The sequence below is a fragment of the Coloeus monedula genome (assembly GCF_965178545.1).
Source record: "Coloeus monedula genome assembly, chromosome: 6".
NCBI lineage: Eukaryota > Metazoa > Chordata > Aves > Passeriformes > Corvidae > Coloeus > Coloeus monedula.
This window is the reverse complement of record NC_138786.1, coordinates 37,568,373-37,590,378: the sequence shown is the minus strand read 5'-3', so window position 1 is coordinate 37,590,378 and position 22,006 is coordinate 37,568,373. Positions and strand designations below refer to the sequence as shown.

The 22,006-nt window shown below is 34.6% G+C and overlaps 1 protein-coding gene across 7 annotated transcripts in view; it reads left to right on the top strand.

The window, feature by feature from the left end:
• HEATR5A (HEAT repeat containing 5A) overlaps window positions 1-22,006 on the top strand; it is a 67,431-nt gene that overhangs the window by 8,232 nt on the left and 37,193 nt on the right. For all 7 annotated transcript variants that reach the window (XM_082283779.1, XM_082283778.1, XM_082283777.1 and 4 more), the window contains exons 2-15: window positions 937-1,020; window positions 2,507-2,753; window positions 3,777-3,988; window positions 6,767-6,875; window positions 7,392-7,541; window positions 7,804-7,975; window positions 9,978-10,138; window positions 12,645-12,900; window positions 14,018-14,173; window positions 14,872-15,122; window positions 17,490-17,601; window positions 18,444-18,596; window positions 19,896-19,995; window positions 20,693-20,802. In XM_082283779.1, coding sequence (XP_082139905.1) covers window positions 2,628-2,753; window positions 3,777-3,988; window positions 6,767-6,875; window positions 7,392-7,541; window positions 7,804-7,975; window positions 9,978-10,138; window positions 12,645-12,900; window positions 14,018-14,173; window positions 14,872-15,122; window positions 17,490-17,601; window positions 18,444-18,596; window positions 19,896-19,995; window positions 20,693-20,802 — 2,068 coding nt within the window. In that variant the 5' untranslated portion in view covers window positions 937-1,020; window positions 2,507-2,627. The remainder of the gene's footprint in view (window positions 1-936; window positions 1,021-2,506; window positions 2,754-3,776; window positions 3,989-6,766; window positions 6,876-7,391; window positions 7,542-7,803; window positions 7,976-9,977; window positions 10,139-12,644; window positions 12,901-14,017; window positions 14,174-14,871; window positions 15,123-17,489; window positions 17,602-18,443; window positions 18,597-19,895; window positions 19,996-20,692; window positions 20,803-22,006) is intronic.

The following is a 22,006-nucleotide window of genomic DNA, read 5'->3' as shown; positions in this document are numbered from 1 at the left end:
TCATTTAGAAACAAGCTACAATAATAACTTGAGATGATGTTGCTTAGGGCTTTGTCCAGTCAAGTGGTAGAAACCCCTGAGGGTGCAGGTTCTGCAATTTCTCAACACAAGTCCCAGTGGCTGATAATCCTTACAATGAAATTTTTTTTTTTTTCTGTCAAGAGGGAAGCTCACTTGTTTTAATTACAAAGTAATGACTCTGTCTTCATGTTCTTGGTAACCTTCCCTTTTGAAGGCTGTTACATCATCTTGAACCTTTTCTTCAGCAGACTGAACACTGGTTCACCAGGCAAAAAGAAATTTGGATTACTCTGTCTGCATGTACTTTTTCTTTGATTTCAGCGTTAGTCTTTTGAGGAGTGATTGAAAAGTGAATGCTTTTAAAATAGCATGCAACCTGTATTTCATGTCCTGCCAGAATAAGTTCATGTTGAATGAGTTTTGAAAGGAAATGTTTTTGCCCATGAATTCTAATATTAAAACTATATCTGGAGGCTAGGAGAATGGATTGATAATCCTCATGTCTTGTATTGATAGTATTGTACATGAATTTTTCAGAACAGTTGAATCACCTTTGTGAGTTCTGCTGATTGTTGGATAACCTTTCTAGAAAATTACTATGGTTATTATGTTGTTTGAACTTCCTTTTTACTGGTTTAGAATTAAACTGAGTTAATGAAGCAGAAATAAGAAAGGTGATTTCAATAGTTAAATGATCCCAGTTGTATGGCATATATGGTGGGTCTGCCAAATTTAAATGTAACACATAAAGAGCTGGTAATATTCATGGAGCTCCAGTCTTGTTTGGTGAGCTATTACTTAATAAACATTGTTGGTATTGCAAGACTTTGAAATTCTTGTTTTGTATACAAATGACACTTGTTTCTTATGTGCTATCTTTCCTAACACTGTTCTTTGTATTAATTATTTTCTTAGAAAATCGAGTTCTTAACATCCTTGATCCAAAAGCCTGGAGCAGCAGAAAGACAGTTTTTACAATGAAGAGAAATTATCTGCTAGGTAAGTTAAGTGCCAGTGTCTGGCAACAAACTGATCTTTTCAGTTAGGGAAAGCAACTATGAGTTGTAGTCCTGAGATGGGTATGTAAATTGGATAAGCTGCTGTGGTTTAGTAGGTGGTTTAGAGATGGTAGATGTTAGAACAGGCCTTGGGTGAGGGAAAAAAGGACCATTTGTGACCTATATAGATAATTTTCATGCTGAGCAGTGATGAAACTCTATACTTAATCCTGCTTCTTTTTGCTATGTTTCAAAAAATGTGAGGATAGAGCTAAATTCTTTGAGTGTTCTAGGAGTGAGATAACTGGTAAATTTGGAACTTTTACATATCCAGGTAGACAAAATATGTATAGGTATAATGTGCTATGTATATTTAGATCTGCTTGCCATTTTATAGTGTGGTGCCTTGTCAAGCTGCTTGGTATTTCAGGTAGATTTGAAGTGACAATTCATTATAATAAATGAAATGTGACTAATTTTTTTTTTGTGAGTACATTTTACATAAAAAAGTGTAGAAAGTGGTAAAGGTAACCTTCTGCTCTGTGTTTGATGACAACCTGAGTACTGAATTATTTATCAATGCTTTATATTGCCCGTCTACTATTTGACAGATCATTTTACGCTATAATATTGTTACTGCATAGGAAAAACCGTGTTCAGCAGTCTTAGTGACCTCTGAAAAGGATAACTTGCTTGGGAGTTTAGAATATGGTTGACATTTTACCAGAATCTCCCTGGCTGTTTTTAATTGTGAAGCCTACAGAATATTCTATTTTGTATTTTGAGGCTATATGGCATTTAGATATTGGGGGGGTAGGATATCATTGGAAGTATTTTTCATCTTGGTTTGCTTATCAATAATGTGGAAATTCCCAAAATAGTCAGAGAGATAAGTGAAACATAACTTCTTTTGAACTTTGAGTTTTGAAACAGTCTATTTTCAAGTTTGGGTTTGGGGTTTTTTTTCCAAAAGAGATTATTAGAGGTTTTCTCAGCAATGAAATTCTGGAAGCTTTTTTTTCCTTGCTTGGCATTGAGAATATCTAAAGTGTTTCAATAATATGTCAGCATTTATATTTGTGAATATAATTAACAGGAGTTTGTTAATTGTTAGTTGCAGCTTTTGCTGCACTTTGTTCTTGATAACAAAGTCATTATGTTTGAGGTCAGTTGGTCATTACTTTCAAGTATATGATCAAGGACTAGAAAATCTCACTTCATGCAAAACAAGGGGAAGGAAAATCAGTTGTTCAGTGGGAACCCCTCTGATATACTCTGAAGTATATTTAACTTCAACTGGCATACTGCATCAATACCATTATCTCATTCTAAAAAACATTTGCTATTACTAAAGACATCTAAATAAAACTGCTCTGATTTACTTTTTATATTAGGCTTTCCTTTGAAATTTTCTTTTTAGTCAAGCATGAGTATTACATATTATGTGATTGTTGACTTTCTATTAACTTTTTGTTTTTTCTGTTTAGGTGTTCAAACTTCCAATTTGCCAGATACTAACAAGGAAGAAAACTGATTAATGAAGTTCTGGTAGTCTGTTGGATTTTTTTTCATTCTGTGGTGTTGGGAGATTTGAGGAAAATTTCAAGGATGGAGTTAGCTCACAGTTTACTACTTAATGAAGAAGCGTATAACCAGCTTGGAGAATTTCAAAAAGCAGAGTTTATTTTTGCATGGTTACAGTTTTTGGAAAAACTTTTACCAGTGACTAGCAGAGTAAGTGTAATGAGACTGGAGAAGAAGAGCCTATCCTTTTGTTATTTTGTTTAAAATCAAAGAGCAATATGCAACGTTATTTGCCTCATGTCTTGCATGTACAAGGAGTGAAAGTATATTCAGTGTTAGCAGCAGCTTTCTAAGTGTTCTAAGTTCTTGGTCACAGCCCTTCTAGTGACAGAGCCACTTGTCCAATGAAAGGAATTTTAATTATTTTTTAACTCTTATTATTACTCCCAAGATTTTGCAGCCCCATTATGAAGAATGTCACTAATGCTTCGACCTAGTGTTGCACAATTATTTGATGCTTCTCTAGCAAGCAGGAAAGTAACATCTATCTCTTTGTTGTTTTTTTTAAATTTTCCTAGTCAAATGGTAAGAGATCTGTTTCTAGCTAACTCTCCAATTGTTTGATTCACTGTTTAGAGGATATTAAATAGGTTATGTAGGCATGTAAGAGTAAGAGTAAACCAACCAAAATAATGCTATTTAAGAGTTGTTATTGATGATGAAAATATGTAAATGAAATACAGTGCCTGGTACATTTTTTTTTTTAAGAGTATTTTAAAAATTTATACAAGACTGGATGATTGTTTTAAGGGAAGTTCTTTCTTTTCTAATACTCAAGTTCTTGAAACAGCTTCTTCTTTAAAGTTCTTTGCTATTAAACTTACTATATATCTGTGAATTCTTTTATTTTAAAGCAGACTTAAAAAAAGTAAGAAAAGGCAACTTTGTTTGAGAAAGATTTAAGTATAGAAGTGCCAAAAGGAAAATACTCTTGAAATGCTACTAGAAATAATCATGCTCTGAAAAAAAAGTGTTGGGTCTTTTAAGAAGAAGAAAATAGTCAGTTGCTTGAAATTTTCTTTAAGTATAAAAATGCAATAAAATGTTCATTTGTAGTTCAGCATGCCATTATCAGAATGGTAGTAATGAAAAGTAAAGATAATTTACATTAATCATCTGTAACTCACTTTTAAATTTAACTGGACTTTAACTGGTTACTGATTTTATTTCCAGGCTGACATAAGGGAAAACCAGAAGAAACTGATTGAACAATTGACTTCTTTATTAAACAATTCACCAGGACCTCCTACCAGACGGCTTCTTGCCAAGAATTTAGCTGTACTTTATAGCACTGGAGACACTTTTTCTGTTTACCAAACAATTGACAAATGCAATGAACTCATTCGGAGTAAAGATGACTCACCAAGTTATCTGCCTACAAAACTGTAAGTGCTTTTTTACCCTCAAGCTTCAAGTCCAGTAATAACGAGACAGATTTAAGTGGTGAAATGCATCTGAGTTCACTGCCATAAAATACATAATAAAACAAAGATTGTGCTGGTAGTCCGTGTTGTATGTGTGCATCAGGAAGGTACCTGGTGGTCTCCAGACAGACAATTGAAAATCAGGCCAGGGAGAATACCAACAGTGGATAACAGTTATGAGAGGACAGGTGCTTAAAAAACAAGGAGAAGGTAATAATAGTGCTGAGAAGAGCACTAAAACAGACAAGTACTACTCCAGGTACAAAAGACAGGTACTGAGTACATTTCTTAATCCAGCTGGGAAACCGGATATAGTTAGAAACACCTGCAATGTTTGTTACTAAATACCTAAAGCGTAACCAACAGAGCAGAGAAACATGGACTGTTACTTCAGAATGTGAAGCCAGATCTTTATGTGCAGAAATGTTATGAATGACCTTCATTCCTGAATTATGCACATCTCTCACTATAGTGAATTAAATTAAAGGAGAGATAGTAAAACATCCTTGTGCATTAATGATATAGTATTGACAGCAGAGTAGAATCTCTCTTCATCGTTTACTTCATGTGCTAAACCTGTTTCTGACAACACAAGTAAAGATTCCTGAAAACAGGCTTTGCAAGGAGTCAGTTGTACTTTCTAATACCTTTTTTTTTTTGTTTCCTTCTTGTTCCAATTGACCTCTTGTACAGTCTTTTGAGTTAAGAGTAAGTTTGTTATAAAGGGTCTTAGTCTTGCAAAGCAAATTACTGCTATGCTATATTCTTACCAGTGATTTGCATTAACAGTATAGGTGAGTTGTCATATGGGACAGAGCTCTGCAGGCCTTCCTGCTTCAGCTGCAGTATGCCACGCTGGAGGAAGTGGGGTGACATCAGCACAGCAAGGAGGGATGGGGGAGGCCATTGGCAGTGAAGCAGAAATGGGAGATAATCAAAGCCAGAATGCAGAGTAGTAGCTGGACGAGAAAGAGAGAGAGATGTGGCCATGTTCAGAGTGTTCCTGGGTATGCAAGCAGTAGTGAGGAAAGGAAAAAAGAGATGGAGAAAAAGAGAACTGTAAAATACGATTTTCTTCAATAAAGTTTTGGTAAAGGGATGTCTGATAGAATTGACACGGAAACAACAGGCTACAGAAAATAATTGGAACTACAGATCTGTTTATTGAGTAAAATCTTTCATCCTAGGCTGCAAATATGTGAAATACTTGGTGTTCAGTGTAGAAAACTGCTTTTTTTGTTGTTGTTGTTTTGATCTTGATTAAAGTGTTGTCTTTGTTTGCCATCTGTCCATATTTAGCATGCATGCCCATGTTGTCTCATAGCAACACTTTCACCATCAGTGTTCACAATATGTTGATACACCTGGGAACTCCTTTAAATACAGATTCCAGTGAATTGGTCTCTTATCTCATAATTTATCACTTTTCTTCTTTCCTGTAGGTGGAAGATGGAAATGTTTTAGGCAAGCATTTTAAACACAACCTTAGTTAGGTGCTCATTTGCTACTAAAATTCAGCATGATGTGAATGCTATACCAAATCAGATAAACAGGTCATGCAGCACGAATGCAGCTTATTACTTTACAAAGGAGAGTACCTGTAACCATCAGTTACTCAATTTAGAAGTGAAATGGGAAAATACTAATTTTATTCCCAGGCACACCATGAACAAAATTTAAATCCAAACCGTTGGTGTGTACTGAGTTGGATAAAAGCAATAGCAAAAAATGGGTTTTTAATGAAAGTAGTATTTTGGTATGATAAGAGATAGAAGGTACTAGATTTGTTTTTCTTACCGTGTAGGGAATGACTGTAAATATTAAATGTATTTTTAAATTAAGAATATATTCGGTATGAGAATTTAAAATTATGTATGTGGAACTTGAATTCAGGTGGGGAATAAGCAAAATCTTGTTTTGTTGAAGGGGATGCTGAGCAATGTCTGCTTATTTAAGCCGGTCTGGAAAAGAACTGAAAGCTGATAAAACATACAATTCTTTTTCTCCTTGTGTTCATGAAATCAATTGGTTTAGTTACAGATCAGTCAATACAAAACCCAAGTGTTTTCACTAACTAATTATTGAAAGGAAAATGCTCTTTTATTAGGCAACTATTTCTTTATTTGTTGATTTTTTTTTCTCAATATTAGCATTTTTTGCCTTTGCTAAAGGAGAGGCCAATGAGTACACAGAACCCAGTTGTCAAGTATTTCACATGGATGCTAAATTCAGCATCTGTCTACAGTGAAAAGGACATGGGTTTATAGTTTTATTTCCTTCAAGGTATTCCCTTATTAGGTATTGTTATATAATAATGACAGAATTGGAATTACTAGACCATTTGCAGTCTACAGTCAACCATCAAGTTGTAAGTAAACCTGTCCCTGGCTACTTCTGGCAGCATCTGCTGCAGCATGACACAGAGCATGAAATTAATGTTAAGGTTTAAAAGTGGATATGAAAACTGTATTCCTATTGTAAAATGTACTGGAAGACTGTATTACCTGAATTCTTGTATTATCCAAGTTACTTTAGCAACCCTCATATCTGCATTTCTTCTAGAGGTTATGTGCCACATACAAACAATTTTTTTTTCCCTTTTGATGATCCACTTACATTTTTGGGACATCCTGTTTAGTTATTTTGCTGTTTGTCCATTGATTACTTCAGTCGTCTTAATCCCTTTCATCTCGTAACTGCATCCATTTTCACGCATCTTTGGATTTGCTTTTGTTTTAGTGCTGCGGTGGTATGCTTGGGCTATTTATACAAAAAATTGGGAAGAATTTTGGGAAACAGTTTTACTGACACCGTTGGGAATGTGCTTAAAGCAATGAAGAATGCAGAGGTATTGGAACAGCATGTTTAAAAAATGATTGGAAAAATAGAAGGATTTTTACTGTTGGTAGCTGGATGAATGAATAAGAGAAAATGCATGATACCAAAATACAAAAAAAAATTGTGAAAATTCAGATAAAAATCAGTGTCTAAATTCTAAAGAAGTACTAGAGTTAATTGATTATGACTATAAAAGGATGGATCACAGCTTTCTTAATCTGATCTCATGAAATTTCTTGATAAATTAGAAAATTTAATTGCATTATTAATGAGAACATTTTTTCTATAGCTCATACTTTATGTTTTGAATTTTATAGTTGTAATTACTACTTTTCGATAGAACATAGAATTCCTATTTTCATTTCCTTATAGGGTTTTAGGGCAAGTTACCTGCTTTAACTTATTTCGGTATAAATAGATCTCTAAAAGACTCAACCATTTTTTACCTATTTCAGTAGTTGGCGTTTTGTAGTTCCAAAGAACGGAGGGTTACAAAGCTTTAACATTTCTCTTTTTCATTTTTCAGTCTCAAGGTCGTTATGAAATCATGCTTAGTTTGCAAAATATATTAAATGGTTTAGGAGCTGCTGCTATCCCCTGTCATAGAGATATTTACAAAGCTGCCCGATCGTGTTTGACCGATCGATCCATGGCTGTCCGCTGTGCTGCTGCAAAGGTAAACTGCTCCATGAGCTGTTTTTAGTAGCTCCCTGAAACATAAAATTCTTTTCTAATGATTGATGAACACAGAAGTAAATACATTGTTTGCTTATCTGTGTTTCTTTAATATTAACTTGGCAGAAAAAATTCAAGTCATTTTAGTATGAAGCAAAGTGCTTATTTTGTTAGGGAGAACTCAGTGTATCATGGAGCAAACAAAAATTTTTACTGAGTGCTTTTCCATGTCAAAACACTTTTATTTCCCTTTTTTTGTCTAGTGTCTTCTTGAACTTCAGAATGAAGCAGTATTTATGTGGAGTACAGACCTGGATAGTGTTGTTACCTTATGTTTTAAATCCTTTGAAGGTTCCAATTATGATGTACGATTAGCAGTTTCAAAACTTTTAGGCACAATATTGGCTAGAGCTCTAACATCTAAGCAGACAACAGGTAAAGTATGTACTTTCTTTGCTGATTCTTCATCTGTAAAAATCTGTGAGATGATAAGAAGCTCTCAAGTTTTCTTGAAGCCTGAAGTAAAATCACATTATAAGCTTCTTTTGACTGTTCTTGTCTCTGGTTTGGTCTTTTTTCTAACTTTTTTCTTGTGAACTGCTGTGTTTTTGGTTGTGTCTATGTCTATCTATCTATCTATCTATCTATCTTTATAAAATAATTAATAATGAAAAGTACTTGGTAAAACTTTTTCTCCACTATGAGATTGTTACTGTGTGGTGATAAATTAGTGACTTCAGGAATTTAAAAGCAAGATTAATTTAAGCAGTGTAGAAACAACTAAGATTTGAGGCTGTCTCTCTGTCAAACTAAAACGTTAAGGATACCTTCAAGCTGTTTTTCTGCAGTAATCAATGCAACATCTGGATTGTCAGTGGATAGCAGTATAAATATGATCAGAAGCAGAAATTAGCAGGCAGTTCTGTTTGCAGCAACAGCCATGTAACAGTTTTTTCTGACAGACAGTACTCGAGCTAACTGAAGCATCCTGGCACAAAGTTATCATTTCCAATACTTTGTGTGATTCAGACTGAGTGGTTTTAGTCTTAGAAGCCCCAAGCTAAATATCTAACTGTAATCTAAGCAAAATGTAACAGGGTGCAGGATAAGTGTGATTCAGACTGTTTGTTCTGCCTTTAATGGCAACAAAGAAGACCTTCAGTGCAATAAGCAGCAAATGACAAAATGACATGCCTTTAAGCCCAACTCACTGTTTTTCAGAATACTTGAGGCTCTGTATTTGCATTGTAGACTCTGAAGTCTTTGTTTACAAAGTATTTCCCTAAGAATCTTTTGGAGAGAATTACTGTGTTACAGAAAAAAATCAGCATTTATCTTTTTCTCAGTAAAATAAAATAATATTCTGACCTCTTTATAGACTCATTAGTTTTCTTTAATCTATGTAAGCAATGTACTTGCTATTTCTGAAGCTCTAAAATAAGAAGCTTATAAATTATTTGGTTGGGTATTTCAAGGAGTTTTGTCCTTATTTTAGTTATTTTTAGTTAGAAAGAAGTTAGAGCTAAGTGGGGCAGAAGCTAGATGGGGACTAGAAGGAGCTGTCAGAGAGGTGGAGGGAGCAGTACATGAAGAAATTTGTAGTCCTGAAATTTGTGCATTGTAACTGATAACCTGCTGATATTGAGGGGGTTTTGTTTAATTTTTTTTTCTGGACATGTTTATCTCAAATCCTCTTACTCCTTTTCTCATTTCAGTCCTTGAAAGAGAATGAAAAATGCAGTGAAAATTTTAGGTCACTTGGTTTGCACAGTGTGATCTCATCATGCTAAGTTTACACATATGTGTCCCAGCATGTATTTTAGAAGAACTTTCTTTCAAGAAATAAAGTGTTGAAATTGGAATAGGAATGGGGGATAAATAATTTTCCTAGACAATTGTAAGCATATTTTATTATTCTCACTCTTTTAGAGATCAATCTTAAAGTTAAGGTGAGTTGATTTTTTTTCTAAGAGAAGCTGTAGTTATGCCCTTCCCTGGCTAAGTGTAGCAGAGAGGTATCTGCCCTGTGTGTAGTTTGGAATAGAGGTTGTCTTTGCTGGTAAGCTGGAATGTGTAAGAACCAGGGCTTTCATGAAACTGTGGGTGGTAGGGGTATATCTTACAGACCTTTTTGCAGAGGGAGCATAGATGGTAAATGCTGAGGATGGGAAAAAGTATGCATATTAAGTAATGGCTTAAACTACTTAAAGGTACTTATTGCAGGAAAACTTGAGAGAGACTGTGCTTTGCTGGAGCACTGAGTGCTAAAATGTCTTAGTTTCTGTTGTGAAGTTATGCTCAAACAGTATTTAGATTTGATTGTGCTACTGAGTTTGTGCAAATTATTTTTACTAAAATTAAGAGAGTTGAAACTCTCTACTTTTAAATGTAGCAAGATTTTAGAACTATTCCTCTAAAGATTTACATCTATTCTTAGCATCCACCAAGCATAACTTCCGCAGAATCTCTTTGGAAGATGTGATGGAGCTATTGGGAACTGGATTTCTTCGTGGAAGTTGTGGATTTCTACGAGCCAGTGGCGATATGTTGAAAGGGACCAGTTCAGTCAGCAGAGATGTTAGAGTTGGAGTCACGCAGGTTTGGATTACATCAGTTATGATTTTCTGAGATTGCTAAACATTTGTATCATTGCTTTGCTCTGCATATATCTCTTCTTTCATCCTTTTTTTGTATCTGTAATGAAATGTATATACTTGAAAATAAGGATTTACTTCTTGAGTCACGCTGGAAGGAAAAGAAAAAGAGATTTTTGATGTTGCTTCTTGTTTACCCGAGAGTTTGAAATTTTAAAAACTAAATATGTCCTACTTGTGAAAGCTTCACATGATATGAATTTCAAATGAGTGGTATAAATAAATTCCTCAAATTTTTAATTTAGAACTTATTTCCTTATGTCTGAAAATTAAAGGGAGAAGTTACAAGAAATGTTTGAGTTTGAAATATTTTCCTTCTCTATAGAGAATTCCAAGTCTAGTTCTGAAAGGATGGTTCTGCTTTGAGTAAGTGCATGAAAAGTAAGGAAAACATAATTTAGTGGAAAAAACCCAGCATCTGTTTTGCTATGTTCCAGGATGCTCAAAGCATAGAATCTTGTTAACTGAACAGGACTGAAGTCAGGCCATATAGTGCACGCTCGTAAAAACAGTATAAAATTTTAACATAATCTCAGCTTGGCTTCGTCCTCTAAATATTATCTTAAATGTAAACATGCTAAATTGTAGATATTCAAATGTGAAACCTGTGAATCAAGACTAAAGGTCATGATGAACATTTATGTATTCAACAGCGGTGATTATTTCAGTATGTTACAATCCCACAGCTATATGATTAACCACCTTTGCCAGTAAGGCAGTTTGTCAATACATTTCAACTTCTGCAGTACAAAGGATCTTTAAATTAGCTTGAATTTCTAATACAAGCTGCCAGATTTTGCAGTGAAACAGCTAGAAGGTGCTCACAAATTGTCTTCTGTGCTCAGGTCTTGCTGAGTGGAAGCATTAACTTTTGGCAGAGAGAACAGAAAAGCTGGGGAACAATAATACGTTGACAGCTATTTGCCTAGAAAATGCATGCCAGAGATTCCTAGGGTGTTCTATAGACAGTGTAGTTTTATTAGTTTTCCAGGAATATATCAGGTATCTCAATCCAATGTTTTGACTATTTGTACTGGTTTTTGGAAGTTGTCTCCTTTTTCATGCATTTCTATGTTAACACAGTAGTACCTGTGACAGATGGTACACTCAAACTGTACCAGAACAGTTTAAATAGTGCAATGTTTCTGTAAAAAAAGCTTGGAAAATTGTGAATTTATCAGTGCGTGTGAGTAGAAAACACTTGCAGTTATAAAATGTATTAATTAGTGATGGCAGGTTATTATGAAATTTAAAAATAAGAAAGTCTCTGAAGATGACTTCTTACATATGGAAGATTTTATATTTGTTGAAGACAGAGTTTAAAATGAAGCCGTGGCAGACTCTTCACAAGTCTATCCTCTTAAATTCCTCAGTTTTCAAATCTGTAAAACCAGAGTAATGTACTGATGCATAATGAAACCTAAGTAGTATTTGTCAAGAACAATAAGCTGCTAACAGGATCTATAGTATAATTATTTTGTCTACAATAGTTCCCTTTCTTCTACATGAGTAATTTTGTTGTTTATGTTAGACACAAGACAAAGTATGTATGAGGCAAATACAGAAATTGGTGGATATAAGCAATAATTGTGAACTTTCTTATGAGGAATTTTGTGTGTTCGTTTGCATATTCTCTTTTTTTTTGTATTCCATTTTCTTGATCTATTCATTTAAAAAATCCAACATATGTGCATGGAAGGCAATTGTAGGGGAGCTTATTATGTGGCAAAATAAATGGTCTTGTGGGAATTAGATTTGTGAAGTGATTCCGCATTCTTTCTCTTTGTGGTGACAAACATAATCTTTTTATGGTACCTCCATTGCAAGGCAAACAATTAAAATTCATTGGGTTGAAGAACAGTGTCTGGGGCCTGCAAATGTTCCCTGATTTGGACCCTTTAATAACCAATGGGTTATTTTCTCTGGGTTATGGGTTATAGTTTTGTAACATAGTAGTCCTTAAAATGCATTCATACATTAAATTTGGGTTCCATGTGCAGAATGTTAAATAGCTGGAAGCTCTTGTTCAGTGAGACCAAACACAGTGTTTTACATAACAAGTGCCTGTGCAGGGTAAACTGCCGTTTCTCATACTCTGGAATGAGATGACATGGGCAAGCAACTAGAAATAACTTACAGTCCTTTAAAGCAGGCTGCAATATTACTAGTGCAGAATCACAGAATGTGCTGAGTTGGAAGAGACCCATAACAGTTTGGATAGTAATTCAAATTATTTTTAAAAATAATATATAGATATAGATATAAAATATTGCAGACACCTAAAAGTGAGAATATATGTGATTTATGGATGCATAAATGTATAAATCATTTCAGTTTCATGTTCTAGTTGTGGCAATGTGAAGACTTAAAAAAATATGTATGTAGGATAGTTAGCAGTGATTTTCCAGATATTTTGCCCTAAAATATGTTTCTTTTCAAATCTCTTCCAGGCATATGTAGTATTTGTCTCTACATTAGGAGCACAATGGCTTGAAAGGAACTTCTCTGCCTTCCTATCACATATTCTAGATCTTGTGTCTCAGTCTCACCCTAAGGCTATTCAGAGTCCAACGGATGCTATCGGCTGTCGCCGCTGTGTTTCATTCATCCTTCGAGCTACAGTAGGAGGCCTGCTTGGGGAAAAGGCTCAGATTGCAGCTGCCAAGGAGATTTGTCAGGCCATCTGGAAACTGAAGAAAGTTGTGGGTATGGGTCTAACAAGATTATCCATTTGGGCCTCTGTTTTTCCTTTTTTAAGTGATTGTCCAACTACCTAATCCAGAGACTGCAGAAATAGAGTATATAGTGCTGATTTATTACCATGATAATGTAGAGGGCTTTTGATGGACTGCTTTGTTTTTAGCTTGGGCTGGTTATTTGCTTGTGTGTGTCTGTGGTTTTGTATGTGTGTACCCACACAAGTATATACAGATTTTGTAACGCTCCAAAATGGCAAATGTACCATTTAGCATTTTAATTTAACCATTAACAAATAAAATAATTGCAGTAATAATATAGAGACAGTATTGTAAAGTAAGTTAGGTTGGCAGATAACGCATGTCTAGTCAGATCCTGCCTTCCTGTTCAAAGCAGTTGACATGCTGAAGGTTCAAAAAAGAAGCATTTCTTCCTAATCGACAAATGAGCATTTCTCCTAGAGAAAACAGATCTCTTGCATGATAAGGTCTTGTACACTGCTTCCAGAAAAAGCCGCTGATCTTCCACCATTGGCCTTCTGGAGGAGAAGAAGGAGAATCCTGGACATAAGGAGTTGTCCTCTGGTGTACAGCTGCATGTTGTATCTGATTTAAATATCGGAATGTTTTGTGTCTAAACAGACGTAAACATTTGTGTCTCAGAAGATAAACTTTCAAAAAACATCATATTTTTCCCTTCCTCTTCGTTCCATCTCTCAGCCTTCTCGCTTGCTCTTGCAAGATTTCGTTCTTTTCTTCCCTTTCTTCTTTCCTACAATGCAGTAAAATCTGGCAAGTTATATCAAAGCATGTCTTCTTCAAGTTACTGTTGGTGGGGCACATGATAACACACTTCTTACTTACTACTGTTCCCCATCATGTAAAGATAAGCAATTTGGTAGTTTCCATTTATCTATACTCTTGCGCTCACAGAGGTTACTACGCCATCCTTTTAGTAAAAGAAATGTACTTGTCTCAGTGAAGGTAACCCTTTATGGAAACAAAAATGGTAATGGTAGAAGCTCATTTAGTAATATAAACAACCTCTGTTGACAAAAACCTTTCTCCCATCTGTTTCTTTGATTTTGGTATGATTTCATGGTGATTTTCTTGTATTGTGTTATCAGATGCTGCAATGAGTGATGGTAACTTGGAAACAAAAATTAATACAACAGATGTAACAGTAAGTCAGCACGTGCTTGTGTGTGCACTTCAGGAACTTGGAAGTCTCATTCATGGCTTAGGAACTACAGCAGCACCGTTACTGCAAGACTCCAGTACAGGTACAAGCCCTGAATTATTTTGTGAACCAGAGTACAAATTAAATTTATATTTGTTTGTTCACTGTGATCTTCTTTGATTTCTTATGGCTGTTCTTCTGGTGCTCAGTCTCCATACCAGAATCCTCCATAGTTCTTGTGTTATTTTCTGTATTCTTCCAATAAACTTTAAAAAGGGGGAAGGAGGGAAAGTTGGCTGCCTTACTGCTGTAGGAAAATTTCAGACATTGCCCAAAGAGTTCTGTATCTTTCCTAACCTGTACAAGAATGTTAATTTTAAAAAAAAATCTTCTTCATCAAATTTAACTCCGTTAAGGGTTGCTTTTAAGGTCCAACACTTCATAATGTTTATAATAAACAGTTTGATTGAGCTGGGTACCTTTTTTGTTTTCATTTAGCTGCATCCATGGCATGGATTTCTGCTTCCTTATAGAAGCGTACAGATATTTTCTATGCATATTGGGGGATAACTGTAATATGTTAGGTTTTCTCCATGTTACTTTTCATCCAGGATAAATTTTTCTAAAAAGTGCGTAATTATTTAAATTTGTTACAATTACTTCAAAATAAAAAACAATAGTACTTTTTCAAGAGAAGTATAGAAATTGGATAGCGTTTTGTTTGCCAGTCCTGTATATACATTTTCGCTTGTTTGACAATCTCCCTTTTTCTTAAGTGTGTTTATGCATTTTATTTTTCAGGAGTTCTGGAAGCAGTAATTTCTGTCATTCTTCATCCCAGTATTTCAGTGCGACTAACAGCAGCTTGGTGTTTGCGCTGTATTGCAGTAGCATTGCCCTCCTATGCATCCCTGCTGTTGGATCGTTGCATTGAACGTCTTAGTGCATTGAAATCCTGCCCAGAAGCAGTAACTGGCTATAGTTTTGCTGTTGCCGCTTTGCTGGGTGCAGTAAAACATTGTCCTTTAGGAATTCCACATGGAAAAGGGAAGGTATGGTCTGAATACTTTACATATAGGCCATTCTTATATTTTTTTGCAGCAGTATTTACATGTTTTCTTTGTGATATGATCACAATACCCAATGTTACTGATGAGATACTTTGGTTCCTCAAGAAGAGGGCTTTGAAGCATACCATAACTCAAATAAGCATGTGTTTTTCTCACATGTATCAGGATCCGAAATTCTCATTTCTTGGGAATGACTCTCAAGTGTACAGGTTAGTCAGTGCGTACAGCAATAACTGCAATTATGTACTATCTTGAAAATCTTTGGTCAAGTCCAACAGATACACACGTCTGCTTTGTTGTACAGAAACCAACTTATTGCATTAACACAGTCTAAGATGCAACCCTCACTAGTGCAGGTAGGATATGCTGTGCTCTGAAGTTTTAAAGATATGCAGCCATACAAATAAAGACCAGGAAAAGGAGCTGTTTCCATCTTCGTTAGAATTTTATCCATTGAGTTACTCATATTTGGAAAACTATGGTGCATTACAAATGTCAGCAGTACATGTTAATTCTTTGCATAATGTAGAAACATTCTCTCTTCTGAAAAAGACTGTTTCAGAGTCAGTGAACATTAAGAACATTCTGGACATTCAGAGTCCTGAGTGATGAACTTTTCCTTGTGATTGCTGAAAGATCATGTGGAGAGAACAAAATGAATGTAGTTTGCCCACTTATATAGATAAGTGCCATTCAAATACTCTACACCTAAGCAGAGCTGAAGTTTCTGTTTAACAGAGAAACATAATTCTTAACAAAGATTTCTTTTAGAAGATTATAATAGGATGAGATAGGACTAGGGAGGAGGTATGGGAGGGCACAGAAAAAAATATGGGAGGAACACTGTATTCTGTACTATGGTGGCAGGGAGAAGAACAGAACAGTTGACAAAAGCCCTTTTCTGCTCTCTCCTAGGAACACTGCCAGATTCCAGACTAGCTCCTCTTCTGAGGAGCAGAAAAAGACCAGTGTTCAATAGAGCAGTTTTGAGAAGGAAGTATCAAACATAGATAATAATGATCTGTAGAGAAGCTGTTTTATATTAATGGATTTTCCTTTGAGAGAGCAGTTAGAGTTGCAGGTGGAACCTAAAGAAAATAAAGTAATTAGTGAGTTTATATGTATTTAACATTCAGTGCTATTGCTTATAATTCAGTTTTTAAAAATCCTTCAAATACAAGGCATTCCTCCTAGTACACAGAGAGAAAAATTGTCAGAAATCATTAAATTATGTCCTTTCTAGCATGTATGCTTTACAGGTAGTTTAAGTATACTAAGTTGTTAGTGATTTTTTAGTAGTATAATTTTAAAAAGGTTTATTTTAGAATCAAATGTATTAACTTTATCTGGAATGTATACAGATACATTTCTTCTTTTACAACCACCTGGTAGCATTATGGAATTGGGGAAACTAATATTTTCAGATTGGAAAAAAGACTTCACATGAAGTTTTGGAAGTGTAAAAATCTCAAACATTGGTGAAACAAACTTTCATGACATTTTAAGTGTGAAAAAAAATTATAGAAGGATGTTTTCTATACTGAAGCTTTTAATGATACTTTTGATAATGACACTTCTTACTTGCAATACTGATTTATGAGCAGTTTGTTTTGGAGACTGGACATAATGCAAGTCGTAAGAAATATGTTTTAGCATATGTGAAACATAATTGAAGCAAACTATATGCAGAATACTTACAGCATTTGTAGCCATACTGTGGTAATTGTGCATGAGCACAAGGTGTGTTCCTCCACGTAAGTTCTAGGTAGCTTATGTTTTGGTAACAAGCTGAATCACCTTGCATTTAGCACGTAGTGTGCACGTGCAGTTATTCTGGAGCAGCTAAAATAGGATTAATTCTAACTATACTATTTTAATTTATTTGTCATACCATTTGTTGATTTGAAAAATGGTCAGAAAGAACAATAGGCTTTATTCTGAAACAAGGATAGAAAGATCATTACCACTCTCACCCCTTCTTTTGAGCTGTAAGTCATAGATGTTGTGCATACATTGTGGCATAAATAGAGTATCAGAACACTTCTATCCTTCCAATGCATATTCCTGTGGGAATTAGCAGTTGTGATTTTACTGCTGATAAAAGAGAGAGTACAAAGCAGCAAAGTAACTTACCTAGTACTCCACAGAACTGTTTTAAGCCATCCCAGACTAGTACTGAAGTCAGGAATTGCAACTTCATGAGCCTGATTTATTGCCATAGTGTAAGAGGAAGATGACATTGTATCTGGGCGCAAGAAAATAGGATTAAGTATTATACCAAATAGTATTGAAAAAAAAAATTGGTAGTTACCAAAATGTGATGCTCTGTTTTTCTCTTTTACTTTGAAGGTAATCATGACAGTAGCAGAGGATTTGTTGTGTTCTGCATCTCAGAACAGTCGCATTTCACTGCAGCGAATGCAGGCTGGATGGCTCTTGATAGCTGCTCTCATGACATTAGGTAGTAGCTTTCTACAATTTTTCTTTATCTACATTAAGGTGTTCAGTGTTCTGTCTGATTTTTAGTTGGAGGTTTTGTCTAGTTTACTGCTGCACAATAATTCTTAAAAACCCAAGTGTTGAAATATTTTAGAAAACCTTTCTGAGATCAAAATGTTGTTACTTCTTTCAAATTTGCTTTTTAGTTCATTGGGAGCAATGTCTGAGAAGTAGTGATTGGAGTGGGACTGCTATTAATTAAATGTAGATGATAAATTTCAAAGTGAATCTAACCAAATGTCCTGGTGGTCATGAAGAATTTTTAAATAGTTGTCACAGCAAAAAATGAGCTAATCATTTGTATTTCCATCTTGTCAGGCATTTGAAATCTTACAGAACTTTCTGATATGTATTAATGGTCAGATTATTGACTGCAATCAGTAAATTACTAATAAAGAATGTATTTTATTGGCTTTGGTAATATTTTTAAGGCACTTGCCATGTTTTCAGGTATTATTTCTGCCCAACAACTTCCATTTTTTTCTTGCGCTTGCTTTTCTGAACATTACTATTGATCATTACATCTCTTCTATGCTGGTGATCCACGGGGTCTATACTTAGTAAAACAGAGATTGTAGTTGGTTTGGTAACATACTAGTAAACGTGTCAGTGGGTAGTTAACACATGAAAATGAAGTACCAAAACACTAAATATTTGAGAAATTACATATGAGAAGGCTGAGAAAGTAGCATAAGGTTTTGTTTACTGCTGTAAAGATTTTACGAACACAGAAAAAAAAAAGAATGACAGAAAGTTTAGTTTTATTAATCCTTGCATTGGCATGACAACTGTCAACATTTACAGGTCCTGCAGTTGTCCAACATCATCTGCCACGAATGCTGTTACTGTGGAAGTGCATCTTTCCATCATCTCCTAAAGACCTAGAGACAGAGAAGACACGAGGAGATTCATTTACCTGGCAAGTAACACTGGAAGGTCGTGCTGGTGCTCTCAGTGGTAAGCAGGATTTACTGTCTTTCTCTGCCTATTTATAATTGGTCTCTTAGTTAATTTTCCTTCTGAAAGAACAAGGACATTTCATACTGATTTTTTTTCACTAGCTGGTAAAGGCTATATTCATTCCCCAACATACATGCTTACATACCAATATTTACATATAAATATATGTTTCATTTTTCTAAAAAAAGAAAAAACAAACAAACAAACCAAGAGAGTTTTTCCTCTCCTCCTTCTAATCAGTTGCTTTTCAAGCAATAAATGATAATCAGGAAGGTTGCTTCTCTTGTTTAGCAAGCAAATCACAATAATGACTGAAGACCCAAAGCAGGGTATGTTCTATTGTTTATCCGGTCTATTATATGTGGCAAATAGTGGTTCTGTTTCCTACTAGGTAACTTACTATAAGCAAAATAGAATTGGTGAGTCATTCAAACGTGTTTGTGAGAGTGGAAGGATTTGGGTAAAGATTACGATCAGGTAGTTGGGTTTCTCAGCCAGGAAAGAGTGCTTTGGATGTGGCTGCTCTCTGGTAGGTTGCAATTTTTAATCATGAAATACTGTGAATTTGGGTTTCCAAGAAGTTGCTCCAGTGATCTTCAAATACTTAATGTGTTTCAGTCTTGTATTCTAGAGTACTAAAGGGTACTTTGCTTTCCAGTAAACCCTGATATAGTAATCACCCCTCTCTCTCACTATTAAGATGTATCACAAAGTGTGGAATTCGATAGTAATTTCATTTTAGAACTACCTAAACAATTAACCTTTAAATCTTTCTTCTTTAGAAAGTAGGTATTTAATACAATATATTCTCTAGATGCTTTCGAAAATAAAACTCAAATTTAGTTTTCTGTAAATTATATACATATATACATATTAATTGGTTCCTGAAGAACAGTAATTGAACTAAATTTTAATGGAAAACTAGTGAAGTAAGCAGTAGGTCACCTGATCATCCTCCTATTCTCTTTTTTAAATTATTATTATAGAATTATCATGAAGTTGAATTATATACCGTCACTTAGTTCATAACAAAAGGCAAAAAATAATTGCATTTATATATGCAATTAAAAGTCAGGGTATGAATGTCCAAGCTGAGACACGAAAAGGGTGCATCTGACTTTTTTCATTTGAGATTTTTATCAGTTTTTTCATTTATTGGCCAAAGAATTTTTTTTGTTTTTTTCTTCTACTTTTATACATTATTAGTGATGTAATAATGTAATTACTTTGCTAATGTGATTTTTTTTTTTCAATATAACTCACACTAAGTAAGTTGAAATCCAATTCCTTTTCTAGCTATTAAAAGCTTTGTTTCCCACTGTGCTGGTCTTCTTACGGATGAAGTTGTTCAGAGACTTCTTCCTCCTCTCCCAAGTGCTGTTGATTTATTGACACAGTAAGTGTGTATATAAAAGTGTTATTTGAAAAGCTAGAGTAATCTTCTGTATTTGATTAGTGCACTTTCTAAAGAACTTTCTTTTCAAGGGACAAAAATCAGAGTTTGTGTTTGCAGATTCCAGTGTCATGTGAAAAATCTAAGGAAAACTTTCTTGCAAGGGTTTTTTCAGTTAGTTTTTATATACTGCTTTTTAAATTAAACATGCACATTTTCATTTATATACCATTATTTTTTATAAAATAAGAATCCAAGCTCAGTAATATGCTTGGAAAAACATCTTTTAGACATGCATATTTTCTGTATTTAATTTCAGATCTAAGCTGGAAGGGGTTTTATAATTTTTAAACTTTTGCCTTTGGAATATAGAACAATTTAATGCATTTGGGCTCTAAGCTCTAACTTAGAGAAATATATCCACAATAATGTCATAAATATAGGTACAATCAAAGGAAATAGAAAGCTTGTTTATTTCTCTAATATTAAATAAAAATAACCCTTGGAAATGGACAAAAGACATTTTTTCAGAATATGTGAGGTAAATCAGTTTCCTTTTACTGTTAGTTATGCAAATCAAAACTGTACTTCTAATATATATAGATTTTAAAAGCATTCAGTAGAGCGGTACAAATGAAACTGGGGTGTTACATAAAACTTAAAGTCCCTACTATCTCTGACATGCTTTTTATATTTTAAGGCTTTCTTCAATATACAAATCATATGGAAATTCCTTAAAAACACCATCAACGGTTTACAGACATAAACTTTATGAATTACTAGCAGTATTGCCCCCAAAGGCCTACGAAGGTACGTATTTCCATACAAAGAAAAATCCATTAAAATACCATGGGCTCATTTTTAAGTTTTTGTCCAACACACATTCAGCCAGCAAAGATTAGTTCCACCTTTTCTAAAAAACAAATTTTATTCCCTCTATATAAGTTTGATGAATTGTAGCAAAGTCACTGTGGTTTTGAAAAGCTAGTGTTCATGATCTTTTTTCCCTTTTCCTAATACAAATACAGACCTCTGTCACAAAGAGACACTTTTGCTCTGTTTTTGGTTCACACTTGAAGTTAGTCATCGTTTCAATTTCAAACTAGTTGAAAAATTTCTTTTCTTTGGTGCCTGCTTTACTTTTCCCTTGAATCCTAATTCCCAAAGTGTAACTTTAGCTTAAACTAATTGCATATAGACCACTGAAAGAATTCAAATTAATTGATTTAACTAAGCATATATTACAGACATATTAATCTGATCCTGTGCAGATTGTGGATAAAAGGTTTGTATTTATGGAACAGTTTCAACAAAATCTGGGGATTGACTTAATTTTTATAGGAGAACATAACAAAAAGAATCTAGGCCTCTAAACCATTAAATATGCAATGTAGTTGGATGGGTCTAACTTTTCAGCTAAAATATTTATTATCTTTGTTATCTTTAAATCATTTGCCATACAGTAGTGTATGGACTGCAGCAAGGAACTAGAGTGTTTTGACAGCTGTAAAGAGAAGTACAGGGTATTCTTCAGGACAGAAAGAACATGGAGCAACACACTCTAAGTTAGCTGTGTCCTCTGTATCTTGGAGGGAATCCTTACTCAAATAATCTGCTCCATCTAGTGGCAACTGCTAAGAGGATCGGGACAAATCCCTGACCTATGCCTTAAAAGCTGTTGTCACATTAGAAGTCTCTGTGTAATGAAGCATAGTCTACAATACTCACATGTGACTGAAGATTGCACCGCTGTCCCTGAGAGCAAGTTATTCCTTTTGTTCTTGAATACAGAAGCAACATGTCATAGAATACAAACATTTGGTATGGCTGGGTTTGGCAGTTTCTTGGTGTGTTTGGGATTTTTGCCTATGTTCTAACTTCATTGAAAATATACGGTGTTTTACAGTGTGACCTGCAAAATATAACTCTTGTGAGAGACCAGCCTAGCTGAGGATGCTGCATTCTAGATCCAACAAATAAAGAAAAAGCTTGATAAGTTTGTTACAAATAAGTT